The sequence below is a fragment of the Globicephala melas genome, chromosome 3, assembly GCF_963455315.2.
Source record: "Globicephala melas chromosome 3, mGloMel1.2, whole genome shotgun sequence".
NCBI classification, from domain to species: domain Eukaryota; kingdom Metazoa; phylum Chordata; class Mammalia; order Artiodactyla; family Delphinidae; genus Globicephala; species Globicephala melas.
Genome location: NC_083316.1, coordinates 58801103 through 58825387, shown reverse-complemented (window position 1 = coordinate 58825387; position 24285 = coordinate 58801103). Strand labels below are relative to the sequence as shown.

General features: G+C 36.3%; 1 protein-coding gene across 1 annotated transcript in view; it reads left to right on the top strand.

The window, feature by feature from the left end:
* ANKRD31 (ankyrin repeat domain 31) overlaps positions 1 to 24285 on the top strand; it is a 130081-nt gene that overhangs the window by 89175 nt on the left and 16621 nt on the right. Inside the window, exons 21-23 of the mRNA XM_030845913.2 lie at positions 8593 to 8689; positions 11258 to 12257; positions 17758 to 17898. Of these exons, the coding sequence (XP_030701773.2) occupies positions 8593 to 8689; positions 11258 to 12257; positions 17758 to 17898 (1238 nt within the window). The remainder of the gene's footprint in view (positions 1 to 8592; positions 8690 to 11257; positions 12258 to 17757; positions 17899 to 24285) is intronic.

Sequence of the window (24285 nt, the reverse complement as noted above, 5' to 3'; positions counted from 1 at the left end):
TGCCTGTGTTTTCCTCTAAGAGTTTTATAGTATCGAGTCTTGCATTTAGGTCTTTAATCCATTTTGAGTTATTTTATCTTTATGGTGTTAAAGAATGTTCTAATTTCATTTTTTTACATGTAGCTGTCCAGTTTTCCCAGAACCATTTATTGAAGAGACTGTCTTTTCTCCACTGTATAGTCTTGCCTTCTTTGTCTTAGATTAATTGACCGTAGGAGTGTGGGTTTATTTCTGGGCTTTCTGTCTTTTTCCATTGATCTATATTTCTGTTTTTGTACCAGTACCATACTGTTTTGATGAGCGTAGCTTTGTAGTATAGTCTGAAGTCAGGGAACCTGATTCCTCCAGCTCCATTTTTCTTTCTCAAGGTCACTTTGGCTATTCGGGGTCTTTTATGTCTCCATTGTTCTAGTTCTGTGAAAAATGCCATTGGTAATTTGATAGGGATTTCATTGAATCTGTAGATTGCCTTGGGTTGTATAGTCATTTTGACAATACTGATTCTTCCAATCCAAGAACATGGTATATCTTTCCATCTGTTTGTGTCATCTTTGATTTCTTTTATCAGCGTCTTACAGTTTTCAGAGTACAGGCCTTTTGCCTCCTTAGGTAGGTTTATTCCTAGGTATTTTATTCTTTTTGATGTGATGGTAAATGGGATTGTTTCTTTAATTTCTCTTTCTGATCTTTCATTGTTAGTGTATAGAAATGTTGTGTAGTATCATGTCATCTGCAGACAGTGACAGTTTTACTTCTTCTTTTCCAGTTTGGATTCCTTTTATTTCTTTTTCTTCTTTGATTGCTGTGGCTAGGACTTCCAATACTATGTTGAATAAAAGTGATGAGAGTGGACATCCTTGTCTTGTTCCCGATCTTAGAGGAAATGCTTTCAGCTTTTCCCCATTGAGTATGATGCTAGCTGTAGGTTTGTTATATATGGTCTTTATTATGTTGACGAATGTTCCCTCTCTGCCCACTTTCTGGAGAGTTTTTATCATAAATGGGTGTTGAATTTTGTCCAGCTTTTTCTGCATCTGCTGAGATGATCATATGGTTTTTATTCTTCAATTTGTTGATGTGGTGTTGTATCACACTGATTGATTTGTGGTTATTTTAAAAATCCTTGCATCCCTGGGACAAATCTCACTTGATCATGGTGTATGATCCTTTTAATGTATTGTTGGATTCAATTGGCTAGTATTTTGTTGAGGATTTTTACATCTATGTTCATCAGTGATATTGGCCAGTAATTTTCTTTCTTTTTGTGCTGTCTTTGTCTGGTTTTGGTATCAGGGTGATAGTGTCCTCACAGAATGAGTTTGGGAGTGTTCATTCCTCTGCAATTTTTTAGAATAGTTTCAGAGGGTGGGTGTTAACTCGTCTCTAAATGTTTGATAGAATTTGCCTGTGAAGCCATCTGGTCCTGGACTTTTGTTTGTTGGGAGCTTTTAAATCACAGTTTCAATTTCAGTACTTGTGATTGGTCTGTTCGTATTTTCTGTTTCTTCCTGGTTCAGTCTTGGGAGATTGTACCTTTCTAAGAATTTGTCCATTTCTTCTAGGTTGTCCATTTTATTGGCATATAGTTTATTGTAGTAGTCTTTTGTGATCCTTTGTATCTCTGGGGTGTCCATCGTAACTTCTCCTTTTATATTTCTAATTTTATTGATTTGAGCCCTTTCCCTTTTTTTCTTGATCAGTCCAGCTAAAGGTTTATCAGTTTTGTTTATCTTTTTAAAGAACTTTTTAGTTTCATTGATCTTTTCTATTGTTTTCTTCATCTCTATTTCATTTATTTCTGCTCAGATCTTTATGATTTCTTTCCTTCTACTAACTTTGAGTTTTGTTTTTTCTTCTTTCCCTAATTGCTTTAGGTGTAAGCCTAGGTTGTTTATTTGAGATTTTTCTTGTTTCCTGAGGTAAGATTGTATTGCTATAACCTTCCCTCTTAGAACTGCTTTTGCTGTGTCCCACAGGTTTTGGATCATCGTGCTTTTGTTTTCATTTGTCTCTAGGTATTTTTTTATTTCCTCTTTGATTTCTTCAGTGATCCATTGGTTGTTTAGTAGTATATTGTTTAGCTTCCACATGTTTTGTGTTTTTTACAGGTTTTTTTTGTAGTTGATTTCTAATCTCATAGTGTTGTGGTCAGAAAAGATGCTTGATAGGATTTCCATTTTCTTAAGTTTACCAAGGCTCACTTTGTGGCCCAGCATGTGATCAGTCCTGGAGAATGTTCCATGTGCACTTGAGAAGAATGTGTATTCTGCTGCTTTTGGATGGAATGCTCCATAAATATCAACTAAGTCCATCTGGTCTAATGTGTCATCTAAGGCCTGTGTTTTCTTACTGATTTTCTGTCTGGATGATCTGTTCATTGATGAAAGTGGAGTGTTAAAGTCCCCCACTATTATTGTGTAATTGTCAGTTGCTCCTTTTATGGCTGTTAGTATTTGCCTTGTATATTGAGGTGCTCCTATGTTGGGTACATATATATTTACAATTGTTATATCTTCTTCTTGGATTGATCCCTTGATCATTATGTAGTGTCCTTTTTTGTCTCTTGTGACAGTCTTTATTTTAAAGTCTATTTTGTCTGATATGAGTATTGCTACTCCAGCTTTCATTTGATTTCCATTTGCATGGAATACCTTTTTCCATCCCCTCACTTTCAGTCTGTATGTCCCTAGACCTGAAGTGGGTCTCTTGTAGACAGCATATATTTGGGTCTTGTTTTTGTATCCATTCAGCCAGTTTATGTCTTTTGGTTGGGCCATTTAATCCATTTTAATTTAAGATAATTATCAACATGTATGTTCCTATTGCCATTTTATTCATTGTTTCAGATTTGGTTTTCTAGGTCTTTTTTCTCCCTTACTCCTTTGTTCTCTTCTCTTGTGATTTGATGATTAACTTTAGTGTTGTGTTTGGATTTCTTTTTCTTTTGTGTTTGTGTACCTATTGTAGATTTTTGGTTTGTGGTTACCATGAGGTTCTAATATAGCAGTCTATATACATATACAAGATTCTTTTAAATGCTGTTTTTTTTTAATTTCAAATGCATTTCCAGTATCCTGAATTTGTACTCTCCTCACGATTGCTGGTTTTGATATCATATTTGTGTGTGGATGATTTCCTACCTTTACTATATGTTTGCCTTTACTGGTGAGCTTTTCCATTCATCATTTTCTCATTTCTAGTTGTGTCCTTTTCTTTTCCACCTAGAGAAGTTCCTTAAGCATTTGTTGCAAAGCTGGTATGATGGTGCTGAATTCTCTTAGCTTTTGCTTGTCTGTAAAGCTTTTGATTTCTCCATCAAATCTGAATGAGAGCCTTGCTGGATAGAGTATTATTGGTTGTAGGTTCTCTCCTTTTATCACTTTAAGTATTTTGTGCCACTCCCTTCCGGCCTGCAGGTTTTCTGCTGAGAAAGCAGCTGATAACCTTATGGGAATTCCCTTGTACGTTATTTGTTGTTTTTCCCTTGTAGCTTTTAATATTTTGTCTTTGTTTTTAATTTTTGTCAATTTGATTACTATGTGTCTCACCATGTTTCTCTTCGGGTTTATCCTGCCTGGGATTATCTGTGCTTCCTGGACTTGGGTGACTATTTCCTTTCCCATGTTAGGGAAGTTTTCAGCTATTATCTCTTTAAATATTTTCTCAGGTCCTTCCTCTCTCTCTTCTCCTTCTGAGACCCCTGTAATGTGAACGAACGTTGGTGCATTTAGTGTTGTTCCAGAGGTCTCTTAGGCTGTCTTCATTTCTTTTCATTCTTTTTTCTTTATTCTGTTTTGCAGCAGTGATTTCCACCATCTGGCTTCCAGCTCACTTATCCGTTCTTCTGCCTCAGTTATTCTGCTATTGATTCCTTCTAGTGTATTTTTTATTTCAGTTATTGTACTTTTCACCTCTTTTTGTTTGTTCTTTAATTCTTCTAGGTCTTTGTTAAACATTTCTTGTATCTTCTCTATCCTTGCCTACATTATTTTTTCAAAGTCTTGGATCGTCTTTACTATCATTACTCTGAATTCTTTTTCAGATGGATTGCCCATTTCCACTTCACTTAGTTGTTCTTCTGGTGTTTTATCTTGTTCCTTCATCTGGGACATATTCCTTTGCTGTCTCATTTTGTCTTAACTTTCTGAGATTGCTGTTTCCATTCTGCTGGCTGAAGGGTTATAGTTCTTTTTGCTTCTTCTGTTCTGCCCCCACCCCAACGCCCAGTGGATGAGGCTGTATAAGAGGCTTGTGCAGGCTTCCTGGTGGGAGGGACTGCTTCCTGTCCACTGATGGGTGGAGCTGGGTGTTGTCCCTCTGGTGGGCGGGCCATGTCAAGGGGTGTGTTTAGCCAGCAGCTGTGTGCTCAGGAAACTTTAAGTAGCCTGTCTGCTGATGGGTGGAGCTGTCTTCCTGTCCTGTTGGTTGTTTGGCCCAAGATGTCCCAGCACTGGAGCCCATAGGCTGTTGGGTGGGGCCAGGTCTTGGTGAGAAAATGGTGCCCTCCAGGAGGGCTCAAGCCAATGAGTACTACCCAGAACTACTGCCACCAGTGTCTTTGTCCCTGCAGTGAGGCACAGCCACCCCCCACCTCTGCAGGAGACCCTCCAATACTAGCAGGTAGGTCTGGCCCAGGCTAAAATGAAGTCATTGCTTTTTTCCCTGGGTCCTGGTGCACATGAGACCTTGTGTGCACCCTCCAAGAGTGGAGTTTCTGTTTCCCGCAGTGCTGTGGAATTCCTGCGATCAAACCCTGCTGGCCTTCAAAGCCAGATTCTCTGGGGCCTCCTCCTCCCATTGCCAAACCCCCAGGCTGGGGAGCCTGATATGGGGCTCAGAACTTTCACTCCTTTGGGAGAACTTCTGTGGTATAATTATTTTACAGTTTGTGGGTTGCCCACCTGGCAGGTATGGGATTTGATTTTATCACGATTGTGCCCTTCCTACTGTCTCATTGTGGTTTCTTTGTCTTTGGATGTAGGATATCTTTTTTGGTAGGTGTGCTAGATGTGCTGTTTTTACATTCTTTTTTGTCATAGTCATCATTCTTAGTGGTTACATAGTAAATGTTCAATAAATGTTCCATGGTTTACTTAATTTTCCCCTTTTTGTTGAGCATTTAGATTTTTATAATTTTTTGCTATTACACTACAACACATAGTTTTTTCTGGATTTAGGATTATCTTCTTAGGAAAAATTAACATAATTGAAATTATTGGGTCAAAAATATATAAACATTATAAAATCTATTGGTTCATATTGATAAATTGATTTCCTAAAGTATTACATAATAATTTGTACTTCTGCCAACACACATTCATGTTTGTTTGCCTTCACGCTGCTAATAGCCTCAGTATTTTCATTTTAAATAATTTTACAGAAAAAAAATTTTTACTAATTTAATAAAAAATATGCATTGTATTTTCATCTGCCTTATTGATTTTATTAGTGGTACTTTTTCACTAGTTTTATTTTCTGTTTCATGAACTGACTGTTCCTGTTTGTTAATAAATTGGAGCCATTTTATATAATCAAGTTATTGACCCCTTTTCTGCCATAACTGCTGCAAATACTTTTTTCACCCCTTAACTGTCTTTTTATTCATAACATGTTAGTGTGTGCTTAAATACAGAAATTCTCAAATTCTGTATAGTAGAATGTATCAGCCTCTTTGCTCTTTCTTTTAATGCTTCTAAGATTAGAAACTTTCCTCCCCTCCCCACCCCCAGGCTTTGTAACTTAATTTTATTCTGTTATAACCATGATTCTGTTATCACCATGACTATTCTAATCATGATCCCTATTTTTGATCTCATTGCCCCTTTAGGGGAGGAGAGGTAAGGCAGTAGGACTCTAGAGTTCTTGGCTGGTGATCAAGTCCTGACTGTGTTTGGCGCCATCACTCTTTTGCAGTTGTTTAAAACTAAGTGTCTTCAAAACAAAATTTCTGAGGCTGTTCTGAAACTTCTACATAGCTCCCATAATGTGACAGTGCACATTTTTCTTTCCCGGGGCCCTCTCAGTCTCCTCTCAGCTTCTTTTTTTTCCTGGGTCCACCTTACACAGATTGTCACCCTCAGGTACAAACCCTCATAAGCAGGACCACAGGGCAGTCTCCACACTGTCTTCAAGATCCTGGCTCCTTGGACCCACTGTTAGAAGGAAGGACAATCAATTCCTAGCACAGCAGCAACTTTCTCCTTGCCCTGCTGTAGAAGCCCCCTGCTTTTCAGGGTCTCAACCTCTAGATGTTCAAGGTCAAAGAGGAAGTCAGATATGAGTCCATTGTCACCTCAATAGAAAGTTGTTACACTCTTAGTAGTCCTTTGAGAAACTCCCCCTTTAGGCTTGAAGTAAAGGGGAGAAACGCCCTCGCCTTTCACTTTTGCTGCTCAGCATAGAGAATCCCACCCAGTGAAGCTACAGCTCTCTAAAGAAACAGCTTTACAAAGTCACCACCTCCATATTCTGACATCTTTTGTATCTTTGATCTGGTTGAGGGATCCAAGAGTAACGAATTTTTTTTGTACATTTCTCTGTAAATTTTTCTTGTTGATGTCTTATATACATTGATGTCAAATATTTTTAGTGCCTCAACTGAATTGAGACAGAAAAAAATGTTCATTTTAAACATTTTATATGTTTTTTTTCTAAGCATCTTAACTCTATAATTCAACTGAAATTTCTCTGCCACATACGGTATAAGGATAGAATAGGGCTTTCCCCCATATTACTACCCCATTTGCCTAGTCTTATTTGTTGAATAATTCCTCTCATCTTCATTGTTTACAGTGCCTTATTATCACATATTAAAATCTTACACATATTAGGGCAATTTCTAGGTTTTCTCTAAGATACCATTGATTAATTTTGTCTCTTTGATAAATAAGTATATAGTATCAAGTTACATGTAAAACATCTTTATATCCATTCTTATAGAAATATATAGAATCTTTTGGTTACTATGATAATGTTATTTTTACCAGTGGTTTAAAATTCAGTTAGAAAACCCAAATGTAACAGGAGACATAGATAATGTAAATGTTTTTTATTAAAGTGTCAAATCTGCTAAAAAATTTATATCTAAATTCTTAATTATCATACAAGTTTCTCCCCTTTGTTAGCATATGCATCACATCGTGAAACTAATCTTTTGCCATAATAATAGGGAGATAGAAACTAGTCTGGGAACAGACTCTATACTTATTTGTCTGATTTGCAGAGAGAGGTTCTGGAGTAAATTCCAACTGTGAACTTCATGTCATTTTTCACCACTGATTTTGTCTAGTTAAATTATCTAGAAAAATATGCATTGGTCTAAAAGAATTAGGAAAAAGCTTAAGAAACAAAGCCAAAAATGAAATGAATAGCAGGTAGGCTTAAAAGAAATAAAATGTATTCATCTAAGCGAAATTTCCTATTTGGGAATCTGGGTTTGGACATAACTGACTTTACATGTAAATCCTGTGAATCTGTGATGCGGGAGGTCATGATGCCTTGGGAAGCAATGGAAGAAAGTAGGAAAAAATTAATTATTATAAAAGTAATTTTATATAGATCAATAAGTGACTGTAGATATCATATAGCCCTATCTAAGTGTTAAGTGTAAAGAACAAAAACTGACAGTGTGGGACTTCCCTGGTGGTGCAGTGGTTAAGAATCCTCCTGCTGATGCAGGGGACATGGGTTCGAGCCGTGGTCCATGAAGATCCCACATGCCACAGAGCAACTAAGCCCATGCGCCACAACTGCTGAGCCTGTGCTCTAGAGCCCACGAGCCACAACTACTGAGCCTGCGTGCCACAACTACTGAAGCCTGCATGCCTAGAGCCCATGCTCTGCAACAAGAGAAGCCACCACAATGAGAAGCCTGCATACTGCAAGGAAGAGTAGCCCCCACTCACCACAACTAGAGAAAGCCCATGTGCAGCAATGAAGACCCAACGCAGCCAGAAGTAAATAAAATAAAAGATAAATTAATTTAAAAAAAGAACTGATAGTGACTCTTATTTTTAAGTACGTATAAGTTATATATAGTACAAATATAGTATAGAACAATATATTATATAAATATATTTTAAAGTTTACACACACAAACACACCCCTACCAAAGTATTAACAGCAATCTCTTTCATGGAGTGAAATATTGAGGAGAAGGAGTGGTTGAGTGGGATACTCTTTGACTTCTCTTCTCCATAAACATTCATATTATTTGCAGATTTTCTTTACATTGACAATGTATTCCTTTTGTATTTTAAAAAGTACATAATTTTAACAGACAAAATATTTATCTTCCTATTTATTTTCCTTTACTACCCTCATTTCACAGGTAAGGAAGCTGACCAGAGAGGTCAGTGACTTGTCCAGGTTCACAAAGCTTAGTCAATGGGGTAGCAGGATTAGAATTCAGTCTGGCCTGCTTCTTCTTGATACCATGTTCTTAATTATACACTGCAGGGTACTTCCATAGAGTGACATAATTCCTAGGGAAATAATGGCTTTTTAATTAACAGTAAGGCTAAGTCCTATGTGACCAAATTTAACATTTATCTCTCAATTAACTGACTTTTTATTTTATTACCATGTTTCTAGAACAATACACTGATAAGATGTTAGAGATAAAGGAGGTTATGGACAACGTGCTTACCAAACAGAAGGCAGAAAGGGATGATTTAGCTAAAAAATACAGGTGAGTGAAAAAAAAAATAGGAATGCTTTAGAGTTTTCAGAATTTATCTATTTTTATCTACAGTAGGCCTAGAATTTCTTAAGATTACAAATGTTGCTTGGGACCAGAAAAGGACTTTATGAGGTCATCTAATCTATTACCTCCATGAGGAATTATACTTCCTAGAAAGATGTTTTTCTACTTTATTATTTGAAATGTTCAGAAAAGGACATTTTCCTATCTTAAAAAGTGGTCTACAGCCATGAATTTTATGAAAGCCTTTCTGGTCATGAATTCCGTAAGTAAATCTCTTTCCTTAGTAAACTCACATTTTTTACATTAAAATTTTTTCTTTTATGCTATCACAAATGTTGTTCTTCTAAGCAGTTTAATCATGTATATTTTGTGGTTTTGTGTACTTCTAAACTCTCAGGGTCCTTAAAGAGTTTTATCCTGATTATATTGATTATTTACCTCTTATCCTTTTTTTTGAGAAATTTGTTATATGATTTTTTCTTGTTTTGAGCATTATTTTTTTTAGTTTTCTATTCTTTTTTTCTTTTCTCTTGTGATGAGAACTTTTAAGGTCTACTCTCTTAGCAACTTTCAAATATGTAATACAGTATTATCAACTATAGTCACCATGCTATATATTACACTCCCATGCCTTATTTATTTCATAACTGGAAATTTATACCTTTTGATTACCTTCACCTATTTCACCCACGTGCCACCTCCACCTCCACCAACCACCAATCTGTTCTCTGTATCTATGCCTTTTTTGTTTTTGTTTTAGCTTCCAAATATCAGTGAGATCATACAGTATTTGTCTTTCTCTGACTATTTTCACTTAGCATAGCGCTCTCAAGATCCATCGATGTCTCAAATGGCAGGATTTATTTCTTTTTTGTGGCTGAATAATATGCCTTTATATATGTGTGTCTTCATACTAATGCTGCTATTTGCCTTAAACTCTTGTAATTTAAAGAGCATTTGTATTTTCTGTCTGAACTCTTTGTTTCACGTAGTTTTAAATGTGATATTAATTTCTTCTTTCTTCTCTATCTATCCAGCTTCTTGCATTTTATACTACCAGTTATTTGCTAATCTGATTTCTTCTTGATGCTTCTTCCACTTACATCTACTACTTGCTTTGACATCCAGTTGGTTTGGAGTTCAGTACCGACAACTCTAAACTGTGTTAGGAGAGACAAGTATCTATACTATTGCTTTCTCTTAAAACGGCTCCTCTAAAAAGATGGTCCCTGAGGATCCCTGAGACCATTTCAAGGGGTCTAAGAAGTTGAAACCATTTTTTTTTTTTTTTTTTTTTTGCGGTACGCGGGCCTCTCACTGTTGTGGCCTCTCGCATTGCGGAGCGCAGGCTCAGCGGCCATGGCTCACGGGCCCAGCCGCTCCGCGGCATGTGGGATCTTCCCGGACTGGGGCACAAACCCCTGTCCCCTGCATCGGCAGGTGGACTCTCAACCACTGCGCCACCAGGGAAGCCCCCGAAACCATTTTTATAATAACATTAAGATGTTATTTGCCCTCTTTTGCTCTCATTTTCTCATAAGTGTACAATGGAATTTTCTAGAGGCCACATGGCGTGTGATGATATCATCACTCTAATAGCTAATGGAATGTGCACTTGTGTAGTCTTGTGTTTTAAAATTTTCTCTTATTTTCTAAAACAGTAAATATTGATAGATATAACTCAAATAAACAAAAGCTCTTTGCATTCCTCAATAATTTTTAAGAGTATAAAAAAGTCCTGAAACCAAAAAGTTTGAGAGCTACTGGAAACAAAGTGTCCAATATCCTGAAGATCAGTGTGGAATAGTTGAGTATAACCAAAAGACAGGTGTGGATGAGCCAGTTTCCTCCCACTCAGTCTTCAAGCCCCTGAGAGACTTGGTTTAAGGAGGGCACACAGGATAATGCTTATCTGGGTAGTCACTTCAAAGTACCTCACTACAGATTCAAAGTACAATTATTGGTTTGGCCAAAAAGTTCATTCGGGTTTTTCCGTAACATCTTGTGGAAAAACCCAAATGAGCTTTTTGGCCAACCCAATACAATAAGTACTTGATGAATTGAAATTTCTCAGGTCTAGCTTACTTATAATTATTCACAAAACAATCTCAGTCCTCCATAACTAAGGGAATTTGGGTGGAACTTACTCCCAGATTTTACTTCTTGATACACCATTTCACTGTAAACAGGTAAGCGAATTCCAAACTTAAAGAATGGTGTTGCTCCTTGGCCATCAATTTATACCTTCCAACTAAAGGACTACTAGGTATCTAGATAAACAACCCAAGTTTTGTTTCTCTTTTAGGGCTGACTCACAACTGATATGTAATGATGTGAATATAAATGTGGATAACCACGCTGTCACCTAAAAAAGGCAAACTTATTTACCTCAAGTAAAGCAACAGTTTCCTCTCAAAGAATATACATTGCAAAGACAGTCTCTTGTGTACTTTGAGCTGATTAATTTGACACAAAGTATAAAATCTAAATGATTGCTAAAAAAAAGTTTTCTACTGTTTTTATATTTTTTCCTCTTTCTGTTTCTTCCTACAGGGTGTCCATAGAGTCATTTAAGCATGGAGTCCTGAGAGACCAACTAGCTAACTTGGCCACAAGGCAGAAGAGCCTTTTACTTGTAGCAAAAAAACAGAAAAAAATAAGCCAGAAAATTCAGAACTATAAGAATGTTACATCTTTGTCTGGTCTTAGTTTCAAGAAGCTGCCATTGAGCTCAGAAATCTCTAATGAAAAGGACAGCCAAGAGTTTACTAGTCTGGAAAATTCAGTACAGCCCCAGTCATGTTCAGTTTCTCCTGTCAGCCTTGTTTGTGGAAGCATGCAGGAAACACAGTTGTCTTTGGAAATCTGGCATGACAACCAAAATACCAACACTTGTCTAAATTCAAAGACAGTGAGAAGGGAAGAATTTTCTGGAAATGAACTGAATCCTAAACAAAGTGTCAGTGACTGTACCTTAGATAGATTATCAAAATCCAGACTTTCAGATGGCACTAAGAAGATTAAATTACAATCGCAACCTATTTCTTTTATTGCTCAAGCAGAATATTCACAAAAAGAAAATGATCTTACAGATACTACAGCCAAAGGGCATGAGTCCTTTAGTCCTTCAGCAGTAACTGGCACATTAAAGATTTCAGAAACCGCAAGTGTATTTGCCCACAATGATGCCAATCCATCAACTATTATTTGTGATCATGCTCTTTCCAATTGTGATCCAAAAAAAGGAAACAGGAAAACAGCTTCGCAGCAACCACATATGGGGACATCAGAATCCCTGGTACATCAAGGGATTGATGTCTTTGGCAGTAATACGGGGCATCAGGTGAAAGCTTATCTTAGAAAATCAGCTCTTGCTGTTCCACATGCAAATGATAGTCAGAGCTCCTCCTCCTCTGGGTCTGGCCGTCAACATACTGTAAAAAATCCTTCAAAATACAGCACAACTCCTAAAAAGAAATGTATGCAGATAAAGGATCTGATACTGCTAGGAAGAATTAATCCGGGAAATAATATTCTGGAATTCAAAACACAGGTATCCTTTTTTTTTCTCTAAAATTACGTAAATTTTATAAGTAAGTGAGTAAATGTTGCTGTCACATAGTGTCAGTGTTTAGCTCTAATTAGGGGAATAGGGTTTGGCTGGGCTTCTTGAATGGAGAGACCATTATATCTTAGCAAGTGAAATCATGCTTCTAAAATTGCCCTGTACATTTTAGTTACAAGCACCTTTAGGCTCTCAGACCAAAATTAGTTTTACTGCAGCAGGAAGGATTTAAGAACAAAATAAAAATAATAAATTGGAGCTGTGTTTGGTTCCAAAGTTTTGGGAACTACCAGTGTGTACTGCTAAAGCTTCCCCTAATAAGGGTTAAGTATAAACACATCTTCCATAGTAGCTCAATTTAGAAACAGAAAGTGACTTGGAGTTTGGGTAAATATAACTCAATTAAAACAATATCACATATGCATAATAACAGAAGAGGAAAAAAAAGATTCTGCTAGAAATGCCTACAAATGAGGCTTCCTTTCCCTTTTCCCCCTATTCATTTTTTGAAAGAGGATATAAGAGTGGCAAAGTTTGCAGGGTCCTGGAATGCTGCTTTGCTTGTGGACCAGTCCAACAGAAAACCAATCCAAGCTAATTGGAATTTAATCTAAATGACCCCTTTTTTCAACCCTTTCTACTTCTGGATTATAAGACTTTTCCTAGTTAATAAGCGTTATTTATAAGTTAGGAGCAAAAAAAACTTAATTTTAATGCTCCAAACTATAGTTTAAACACTAAATTAGCAGCTTGATCTCAGATCCCTTGATGTTCCTGTTTGCTTGCCTGTCAACCAATTTATTGCTAAGTAATACCTACTTCACATTAGCCAAAGCAACTCAAATTTCAGTTATTGGTTACATTAGCTAAAATTTTGACAGCTGTGGTTACTCCTCTGGATCAGCAATGATAAAATTCTAATATAATTCTTTGTATTTCAGCTATTTTTAACAGCTTTATTGAAATACAATTGACATACAATACCCTACATGTATTTAAAGTATATAATTCGACAAGTTTTGATGTATGTACATACGCAAAGTATAAAATCTAAATGATTGCTAAAAAAAAAGTTTTCTACTGTTTTTGTATTTTTTCCTCTTTCTTCCTACAGGGTGTCCATAGAGTCATTTAAGCATATTGGTCTGTAGTTTTCTTGTGTTGTCTTTGGTTTTGGGCTCAGAGTAATACTGGTCTCACAGAATGAATTCCAAAGTGTTTCCTTCTCTTCTGTTTTTTGGAAGAGTTTGTGAATTGGTATTAAGTCTTTTAAAAATGTTTTCTAGTAATCAGCAGTAAAACCATCTGTACCTGGGCTTTTTTGTTGTTGTTGATAGTTTTTTGATTATTAATTGTGTCTACTTTTTATAGTTTTTTTTTCAGATTGTGTATTTCTTCTTGAGTCAGTTTTGGTAGCTTGTATCTTTCTAGGAATTTGCTCATTTCATCTAATTTATTGGCATACAGCTCTTCATAGTGTCTCTTATAGTCCTTTTTATTTCTATAAGGTCAGTAGTAATGTCCACATTTTCATTTTTGCTCTTAGTAATTTGAGTCTTCCCTCTTGCTTTTCTTGGTTAATCTAGCTAAAGGTTTGTCAGTTTTATTAATCTTTCCAAAGAACCAATTTTGATTTTTTTGATTTTCTCTATTTTTCTATTGCATGTTTTACTTTTTCCACTTTAATAGTTACTATTTCCTTCCTTCTGCTTGCTTTAGTTTAGTTTGCTGTTTTCTTTCCAGTGTCTTTCTTGTAAGTTTAGGTTATTGATGTGAGATCTTTCTTCTTTTTCAATATAGGCATTTACACCTATAAATTTCCCTCTAACCCACTGCTTTTACTGCATCCCATAAGTTTCAGTATGTTTTGCCTTCATTTTCATTCATCTCAAAGTATTTTCTCATTTACCTTTTGATGACTTCTTTAACCCGTTGTTTATTTAGGAGTATGTTGTTTGAGTTCCACATAATTGTGAGTTTCTCATTTTTTTGTTATTAATTTCTAATTTCATTCCATTGCTCTTAGAGAACATACTTTGTATTATTTTGGTCCTTTTAAATTTTCTGCGACTTATTTTGTGGCTTAGATAGTGTGTAGCCTATGCTAGAGAATGTCCCATGTGTACTTGAGAAGAATGTATATATCCTCCTATCATTAGGAGTTTTCTATAGATGCCTGTCCAGCCTAGTTAGTTTATAGTGTTGCTCAACTTTCCTCTTTCCCTTTTGTGATATTATTATTATATATATTATTGATATATCTGTAAATGTTATAAAGCCAATAATTCATTGTTATAATTATTACTTTATAAAATTTTGTGACTTTTAAAGGAGCTGAGAAGAAAGGAGAGCAAGTTTATATTTATAACTTTTGATATATTAACCTTCTTACTTATCCTTGCTGGTTCTCTTCATTTGTTCCTGTGGATTTGAGTTACCATATGGAGTCATTTTCTTGGCCCAGTAAAACTTCTTCCACCCACCGCCTTTGTGCTTTTGCAAATATATATGTATTATATCCCTATTGTTTTGTACAATTGTTTTAAAAACCAGTTAAGCAAAGAAAAAAGAAATGTGCATTTATACTGTCTTTTATAATATGTGATTACTTTTACTGATGCTCTTTGTTTTTCCATGTGGATTCATATTACCATTTGGGGGTCACTTGATTTCAACCTGAAGAACTTCCTTTAGTATTTTTTGTAAGGCAGGTCTGCTAGCAACAAATTTTCTCAAGAGAGGTCTTTACATCACCTTTATTTTTGAAAGATTTGCTGCAAATAGGATTCTTGGTTACAGGTTTTTCTTTGTGTACTTTGAGTGTGTTATTCCACTGCTTCTGGCTTTCATTGTTTCTGATAAGAAGTCAGTTGTTAATCTTTTGGGGTTTACCTTGTAAGTGATGAGTCATTTTTCACTTGTTCTTTCAATAATTTCTTATGGTCTTTGACTTTCAGTATTTTTACTATGTATCTATTTATGTCTCTCTTTGTGTTTATCCTTGTTGGACGTCACTGAGCTTCCTGAATATGTAGATTAATGTTTTTTAATAAATTTGGGAAATTTTTAGCCATTATTTCTTCAAATATTTTTTCTGCTCCTTTTTCCTGTCCTTTTGGTACTCCCATTATGCATATGTTGGTGTGCTTAATGGTGTCCCACATTTCTCTGAAGCTTTTTCATTTTTCTTCACTCTTTTTTCTTTTTCTTCTTCAGCTTACATAATCTCTGTTGATCTCTCTTCAAATTCACGAATTCTTTCTTCTGACATTGAAAATCTGTTGAGCCTCTCTATTAAATTTTTCATTTTAGTTATTGTACTTTTCAACTCAACTTCTTTTTGTTTCTTAATAAATTGTTTCTTTATTGATACTTTCTGTTTGATGTGATACTGTTATCATACCTTGCTTTCCGTCCTTAATTATGGTTTCCTTTAGTTCTTTGAACATGTATATAAACGGCTTTTTTTTTGTTGTTGTTTGTTTTTTTGCGGTACGCGGGCCTCTCACTGTTGTGGCCTCTCCCGTTATGGAGCACAGGCTCCGGATGCACAGGCTCAGCGGCCGTGGCTCACGGGCCCAGCCGCTCCAAGGCATGTGGCATCTTCCCGGACCGGGGCATGAACCCGTGTCCCCTGCATCGGCAGGCGGACTCTCAACCACTGCGCCACCAGGGAAGCTCTAAACGGCTGTTTTGAAGTCTTTGTTAAATCTAACACCTGGTCATTCTCACAGGCAGTTTATGTTGCTTTTTCGTTAGTTTATTTTGCTGTATGTGTCATACTTCCTGTTTCTTCACATGTCTCATAATTTTTTGTTGGAACTGGGCATTTTAGATATTTTAGAGTAGGCAATGTATTGTAGCAAGTCTGTGTATTGATCCCCATCTTCTCTTACGTTTGTTATTGTTCCCAGGCAAAATATTTGTGCCATGGCTCTGGAGCTTAGGGCAGGAACATGGCAACTTCTCTCTGAATTATACCCCTGCTTTAGGATCTGAGCATTTAGTGGAAAGGGGCACACTAGCCTCTTGCCTTTTCAACTTGCCTCTCCTGATGTGAAACTACCACCTTACAAGCCAGGGCAAGTGTGAGCAGGACCCCAATAGTCTCAGTAGCACCTTGCCAAAGGTAGAGACTCTGTCTCACCAGTACAGGTTAAACAGAAGAATTTGGAAATTTTTTTTCCAAATTTGGAAAAATTTCAGCTATTATTTCTTCAAATATTTTTTCTTCCCTCCCCTCGTTTTTGAATTCCCATTACATATATATTAGGCTGCTTAAAATCATTCCACAATTCACTGTGATGATCTTATTTTTAAATTCTCTTTTCTCTGTGGGTTTTTTATGCCATTCCTATTCCTGTGTCTTTGAATTCACTAATCTTTTTGTTTGCAGTGTCTAATCTGTTAATATCATCCAGTGTATTTTTCATTTCATATGTTGTAATTTTCATCTCTAGAAGTTTGATTTGAGTCTTCTTTTATATCTTCCATGTCTCCATGTAACATTTGGAACATGTGGAATATAATAACTATTTAATGTCCTTATCTGCTAATTCTAACATCTTTGAGAGTTCTCAGTCATTTTCAATTGATTGCTTTCTCTCCTCCATATGGGTTTATTTTCCTACCTGTTTCTAGGCCTGTTAATTTTTTATTGGATCCCAGAATTGTGAAATTTAGCTTGTTGGATGCCAGATATGTTTTTATTCTTAAAAATATTTTGGATATTTGTTCTAGAATATAGTTAATTTACACAGAAACAGTTTTATCCTTTTGGGTCTTGCTTTTATAATTTGTTAGGCAGGATTGGATCAGTGTTCAGTCTAAGGCTAATTATATCCCACTACAGAGGCAAGACTCTTCTGTGTACCTCCCAATGCCCCATCAGTTTTGAGGTTTTTCTAGTCTTACTATTGGGAACAGGTGCTATTTCTGCCCTTTGAGAATGCCCGAGAATGCCATTACCTCTACTTCTTTCAAGTAGTTCTTTTCCCAGGCTTGGGTAATTTCCTCACACACGTGACCAATCACAGCTCAGCGGAAGATCTGCAGAGTTCTGCAGAGTTCTCTGATGATCTGCAGAGTTCTCTCTCTATATATTTCTCTCTTCTTCAGTACTCTGTCCTGCAGACTCTAGCCATCATGCCTCCCTAGACTATGCTCTGTCTATTCAACTCAGAGAATCCACGGGTTTTGCCTGGATGCCCTCTCTCTGTAACATGACATGGAAACTCTCAAGGCAGTGAGTTGGGACAATTATAGGGCTCACCTCATTAGTTTCTCATTTCTCAGGATCACTGTACTTTGTTCCCTGATGTTTGGTATCTTGGAAACCATTGTTTCATATATTTAGTTTGCCTTTTTTTTTGGTTGTGTCATGTGTTAGGGTAAATCTGGTCCCTGTTACTTCATCATGGACAGAAGCAGAAGTTCATATATTTCAGATACTTTTTAATCCTAATTTTTGTTTTATTTTTCACCTCAGGAGACTACCCATAAAGCCAGTGTTTTATTGAATGGCAAAATTAAGGTAGAAAATGGTCAGATTTATCAAAACCCAGTCATCTGGCTCAAGGATCTTCTAGGAGCTGATAGTTACGTGACCTGGAATTATGCTTGGAGTAAGGTGGGTCATTCTTAAGTTATCTTTAACTTCATATTCAAATGGAAAGGTACATATTTTTTTATGATAAAACTATTTCCTTTTTCTAAGAAATCTGAAAGTTCTCCAAATTAGTTTTGTCCTCATGCATCCCTTCTGCAGTGTACTACATGCTTTCTCCCACAATTCCTATTTGCCAGAATTCCCCACAGCAGGATTGCACAGCTAACTGAGCCTCTCCTTCCTTGTTCCTCACCTAGTCTCAGAAAATTGAATGCCCCCGATCTTCCCCTCTTGTCCCTGCCACCTCACCTCCACAGTGATTGCAGGTCCCTGTGACTCCACATAGAAAATTTGGAACCACTGGTGAATTGATAATTTAATTAATATGTTACTAGTATTCTGATAAAATAAAGCAAAATATTCCCCTAAAGACGAAAATTATGATAAAGGGGCCTAAGACACACAGAAGTTATGGTGCACTTTTGTGTTTGAACATAGTCTTATCCATGAATTGCTAGCCTCCCCAAAAAATATTTCTGAATTTTTATTCAGACTTCCCAGACTTAGTGGTCTCCCCCTCAGTTCTGACTTCTGAGTTATAAGCCCAGTTTAATAACCAATTTGAAGAGTATCGATGACTGACACCCTTGAGGTCCAGTGATCAGCCACCTCCAGATGTCCATGGCACCCCTTCAGGGAACAGTATTGCAATGATTCACCCAGGAAAGTGTGAGTCATCAGACAGTCACCATTACTGTTTCACAGAATTGCAAATACCTTTAACCTCCACTAGCCATTACAGTAAGTCTCAGTGCACCAGTAATAGAAGGTGGTTTCCTCTCTCGTTTTTTGTCCAACTCAGCTCTGCCCACTCTCCTTTCTAGCTCCTATCTCAGTCTTAGTCCCTAAACTCTGCATTCTGGTCTCCTAGACCTCTGTTGCAGGTGCTTCCAGAACAGTGTTTCAGTTCCTTCACTTACATGAGCACATTTTAAATTTTCTCTGCTTTATATTATAGTCTCTCTGTGTTCCTTTTTTCCTGTATTATTATTATTTTTTATTTCCCACCACTGGAGTCACCAGGCCATCTGCTTTCAATTCAACTTGCCTAATCCTTTCCATGGATTCATAAATCATATTTGCATGTTAGTAATTAACATTTTACCCATGGAAATCCCTTTTTATTGCAAAGTTTCTTAAATTCATGATAGATGATATTGTTTAGCTGAAACTGAATCTATGCTCACAGTGTGAATATGGTACTAATTGCTGTAGCTTAGGTTGTTTTGAGCTTAACATGCCTGTGGCCCACTGATGATGACTCAGTCCTCCCACTCTTTTTCTCTGTTGGAACTACTGCATTTTCTGCTTTTGAATAGCTGGCTGTGATATCATTTGGCTCTCACTCTGTACTTATATGCCTCATTTACATATCACATTGCCTCTGGTCTTTTCTCATTAGCCATGTCAATTGGAGTCATATTGTTTAACATCTATGTGATAGTGAAGCCAAATACAAATGTGGGCACTAAAATTAGGGCAGTTCTTGGATATAAGATACTCATACAGATTATCTGAGCAAGCTTAGATTTTTTTTTAATTATCCTAAAAATGGAAATAGTTTCAAAAATTACTGTAGGACACTCAAGTACTTCTAGTGAATACCACAAGCTGAGAAGCACTGCCCCAGTGAGTTTGTTTACAATTTTTTAAAGCCTCTTTTAAAATTTACCACAGTAACCTCTACCCCTCTTGTCTTGGGGTAACTCCTGAATTCACAGTCACTTCTTGATAGGAGCTTTTTGCTACCTCGGTAAATGTGAACATTTCTACCAACTAGTTCCTAGTACAGTGGTGGGGCTATAGAGCCAGGACTGGTTGGTTGTCAGGCAAGAAATGCCAGAAAACTAGGTCTTGTCCTACATCAGACAGAATGACACAGCCACTAGACACAGAGATGACTCATACCTCGTACCCAAGCAGCTGAGCTGCTGTACAGCTTTGCCAAGGGAATCCTCATGCGTACTCCACTGGACATCACTCACTCCTCTTGCCACTTCAGTCTCCTGAAGTGACCTAGTGCCTGTTCAGTTTGAGTTCTATTCATTGTTATCCTTGTTCATTAAATCACTCCTACCTTGTGGAAAATAGATTTTTAACTCAGTGGATTTTCTTAAAGCTGTGTTCTTTGAATGTGTGAATTATCCCTAGTGATGTCTGGGACCTATGGGGACTCATGACCTCTAAGGCTACTAAGGTAAAATTTTACCCAGCACTAACTGATAAAAATATACTTTAAATCTGAGACATAGGTGAAAACGTACTGAGCCTACACATTGATGAGTGTATAAGGTGTGTTGGATATTGTCAGGGTGATAATGTGAACAAAATCCATTCTTTCTTCTTTTTATATACTTGCAGGTAAACTTTATTATTTCTGAGGTATAGTTGATTCCAGCTGTACAACATAGTCATTCAAAATCTTTATAGATTATACTTAAATTTATTATAAAATATTGGCTATATTCCCTGTGCTGTACAATATATCCTCATAGCTTATTTATTTTATACATAGTAGTTTGTACCTCTTAATCTCCTACCCCTATCTTGCCCTTCTTCCCTCTCCACTCTGGTAACCACTACTTTATTTTCTCTATCTGTGTCTGTTTCTGTTTTGTTATATTCATTCATTTTATTTTTTAGATTCCACATATAAGTGATAACAGAGTATTTGTCTTTCTCTGTCTGACTTATTTCACGTAGCATAATACCCTCCAGGTCCATCCATGTTGTTGCAGATGGCAAGTTTACATTCTTTTTTATGGCTGAGTGATATTCCATTGTACATATATACCACATCTTCTTTATCCACTCATCTGTTGATGGGCGCTTAGGTTGCTTTCATATCTTGGCAACTGTAAATAATGCTTCTATGAACATTGGGTGCATGTACCTTTTCAAATTAGTGTTTTTGGGGTTTTTTTTTTTTCAGATATATACCCAGGACTGGAATTGCTGAATCATATGACAGTTCTATTTTTAGTTTTTTGAGAAATCTCCATACTGTTTTCCACTGTGCCTGCACCAATATACATTCCCACCAACAGCATACGAAAGGGTTCCCCTTTCTCCACAGCCTTGCCAACATATGTTATTTGTATTCTTTCTGATGATAGCCATTCTGACAGGTGTGAAGTGATACCTCATTGTGGTTTTGATTTTCATTTTTCTGATGATTAGCAGTGTCAAACATCTTTTCATGTGACTGTTGGCCATTTGTATGTCTTCTTTGGAAAAATTTCTATTCAGGTCTTCTGCCCATTTTTTGACCAGGCTGTTTGTTTTTTGATATTGAGTTGTATGAGCTGTTTATACATTTTGGATATTACCCCCTTAATACTTGCAAATAGTTATATCATTTGCAAGTATTTCCTCCCCTTCAGTAGGTTGTGTTTTCATTTTGTCAGTGGTTTCTTTTGCTGTACAAAAGCTTTTAAGTTTAAGTAGGTCCCATTTGTTTATTTTTTATTTTGTTTCCTTTGCCTTAGGAGACAGATCCAAAACAATATTGCTCTGATTTATATCAAAGCATGTTCTGCCTATGTTTTCTTCTGGGAATTTTATGATTTCCAGTCTTACATTTAGGTCTTCAATCCATTTGGATTGGTATATGGTATGAGAAATGTTCTAATTTCATTTTTTTACATGTAGCTGTCCAGTTTTCCCAGCACCACTTATTGAAGAGACTGTCTTTTCTCCATTGTATATTCTTGCCTCCTTTGTCATAGATTAATTGACCATAAGTGCATAGGTTTACTTCTGGGCTCTCTATTCTGTTCTGTTGATCTGTGTGTGTGTGTTTTTGTGCCCGTACTGTTTTGATTACTGTAGCTTTGTAGTATAATCTGAAGTCAGTGAGTATAATTCCTCCAGCTCTGATCTTCTTTTTCAAGATTGTTTTGGCTATTCAGGTCTTTTGTGTTTTTATACAAATTTTTAAATTATTTGTTCTAGTTCTGTGCAAAATGCCATTGGTATTTTGATAGGGGTTGCATTGAATCTGTAGATTGCCTTGGGTAGTATGGTCATTTTAACAATATTAATTCTTCCAGTCCAACAACATGTTTTTCTTTCCATTTGTTTGTTTCATTTTCAGTTTCTTTCATCAATGTCTTACAGTTTCCCAAGTACAGGACTTTTACCTCCTTAAGTAGGTTTATTCCTAGGTATTTTATTCTTTTTGATGGAATGGTAAACAGGATTGTTTCCTTAATCTCTTTCTGATGGTTCATTTGTTTTTTTATTAAATACATATTTATTGGAGTATAATTGCTTCACAATGCCGTGTTAGTTTCTGTTGTACAACAAAGTGAATCAGCCATATGCATACATAGTTCATTGTTAATGTATAGAAAGGCAACAATTTTCTATATATTAATTTTGTATCCTGCAGCTTTTCTGAATTCACTGATGAGCTCTGGTAGTTTTCTGGTGGTGTTTTTAGTATTTTCTATGTATAGTATCATGTCATCTGCAAACAGTGACAGTTTTACTTATGTGTTTCCAATTGAGATGCCTTTTATTTCTTTTTCTTGCCTGATTGTTGTGGCTAGGACTTGCAATACTATGTGAATAAAAGTAGCAAGAATGGGCATCTTTGTCTTGTTTCTGATCTTAGAGGAAATGCTTTCAGCTTTGCACCATGAGTATGATGTTAACTATGGGTTTGTCATATGTGATCTTTATTATGTTGAGGTATATTCCCTCTGTGCCCACTTTCTGGAGTGTTTTTATTATAAATGGATGTTGAATTTGGTCAAAGCTTTTTCTGCATCTATTGAGATGATCATATGACTTTTATTCTTCAGTTTGTTAATATAGTATATCACATTGATTGATTTGCAGACATCAAAAAATCCTTGCATCCCTAGGATAAATCCCACTTGATCATGGTGTATGGTCCTCTTAATGTATTGTTGGATTCTGTTTGCTAATATTTTGTGAGGATTTTTGTGTCTGTGTTTATCAGTGATATTAGCTGTAATTTTGTGAGGTTTTTTTTGTGATATCTTGTCTGGTTTTGGTATCAGTGTGATGCTGGCCTTCTAGAATGAGTTCGAAAGTGTTCCTTCCTCTGCAGTTTTTTGGAATAGTTTGAGAAGGATAGGTGTTAACTCTTCTCTAAATGTTTGGTAGAATTCACCTGTGAAGCCATCTGGTCCTTTACTTTTGTTTGTTGGGAGTTTTTAAATTACTGATTCAATTTCATTACTGGTAATTGGTCTATTCAGATTTTCTACTTCTTCCTAGTTTAGTGTGGGGAGATTGTACATTTCTAAGAATTTGCCCATTCTAGATTGTCCATTTTATTGGCATGTAGTTGTTTGTAGTCTCTTAAGATCCTTGGTATTTCTGTGGTGTTGGTTGTAACTTTTCCTTTTCATTTCTGATTTTATTGACTTGGGCCCTCTCCCTTTTTTTCTTGATACGTCTGACTAAAGGTTTATCAATTTTATCTTTTCAAAGAACCAGATTTTAGTTTCATTGACTTTTTCTATTTTTTAGTCTCTGTGTCATTTATTTCTGCTCTAATCCTTATGATTTCTTTCCGTCTACAAACTTTAGGTTTTGTTTGTTCTTCTTTCTCTAGTTTCTTTAGATGTAAGATTAGGTCATTTATTTGAGATTTTTTCTTGTTTCCTGAGGTAAGCTTGTGTCACTATAAACTTCCCTGTTACAACTGCTTTTGCTGCATCCCATAGATTTTGGATCATCATGATTTTGTTTTCATTTGTCTCTAGGTATTTTTTTTTCTTCTTTGCTTTCTTCAGTGAATTGTTGGTTGTTTAGTAGCATATTGTTTAGCCTCCACGTGTTTGTGAGGATATTTTGCAGTTTTTTTTCTTGTAGTTGATTTCTAGTCACATAGTGTTGTGGTTGGAAAAGATGCTTGATATGATTTTAGTCTTCTTAAATTTATTGAGATTTGTTTTGTTGCCTAGTATGTGATCTGTCCTGGAAAATGTTCCATGTGCACTTGAAAAGAATGTATATTCTGCTGTTTTTGGATAAATGTTCAAAATCCATTGTTGTTAACTGTCAGTTGTTTGGAGAAATGACAGGTGGCATTCAGTGGCCTCACCGCTCTTTTTCCCTGGCAAGTGAGGAGGGTTTAGCATACTGAGTAGGCCAGGTCTGTTCCATTAACATTACCAAGCTTTGTTTAGTCATAGGATTGAGCTAAAAGTCTGCCTAACCATTCTGTATTCCTTAGGCCTTCCTCACTCTGTTCAGTAACAAGCATTTACTGAGCACTCAGGGTGTGCTAGACAGCATGCCAAAAGTATATATTATCATATATATTATCTCCTTTACTCCTCCCAACTTAAAAATCTGGAGATACTCATT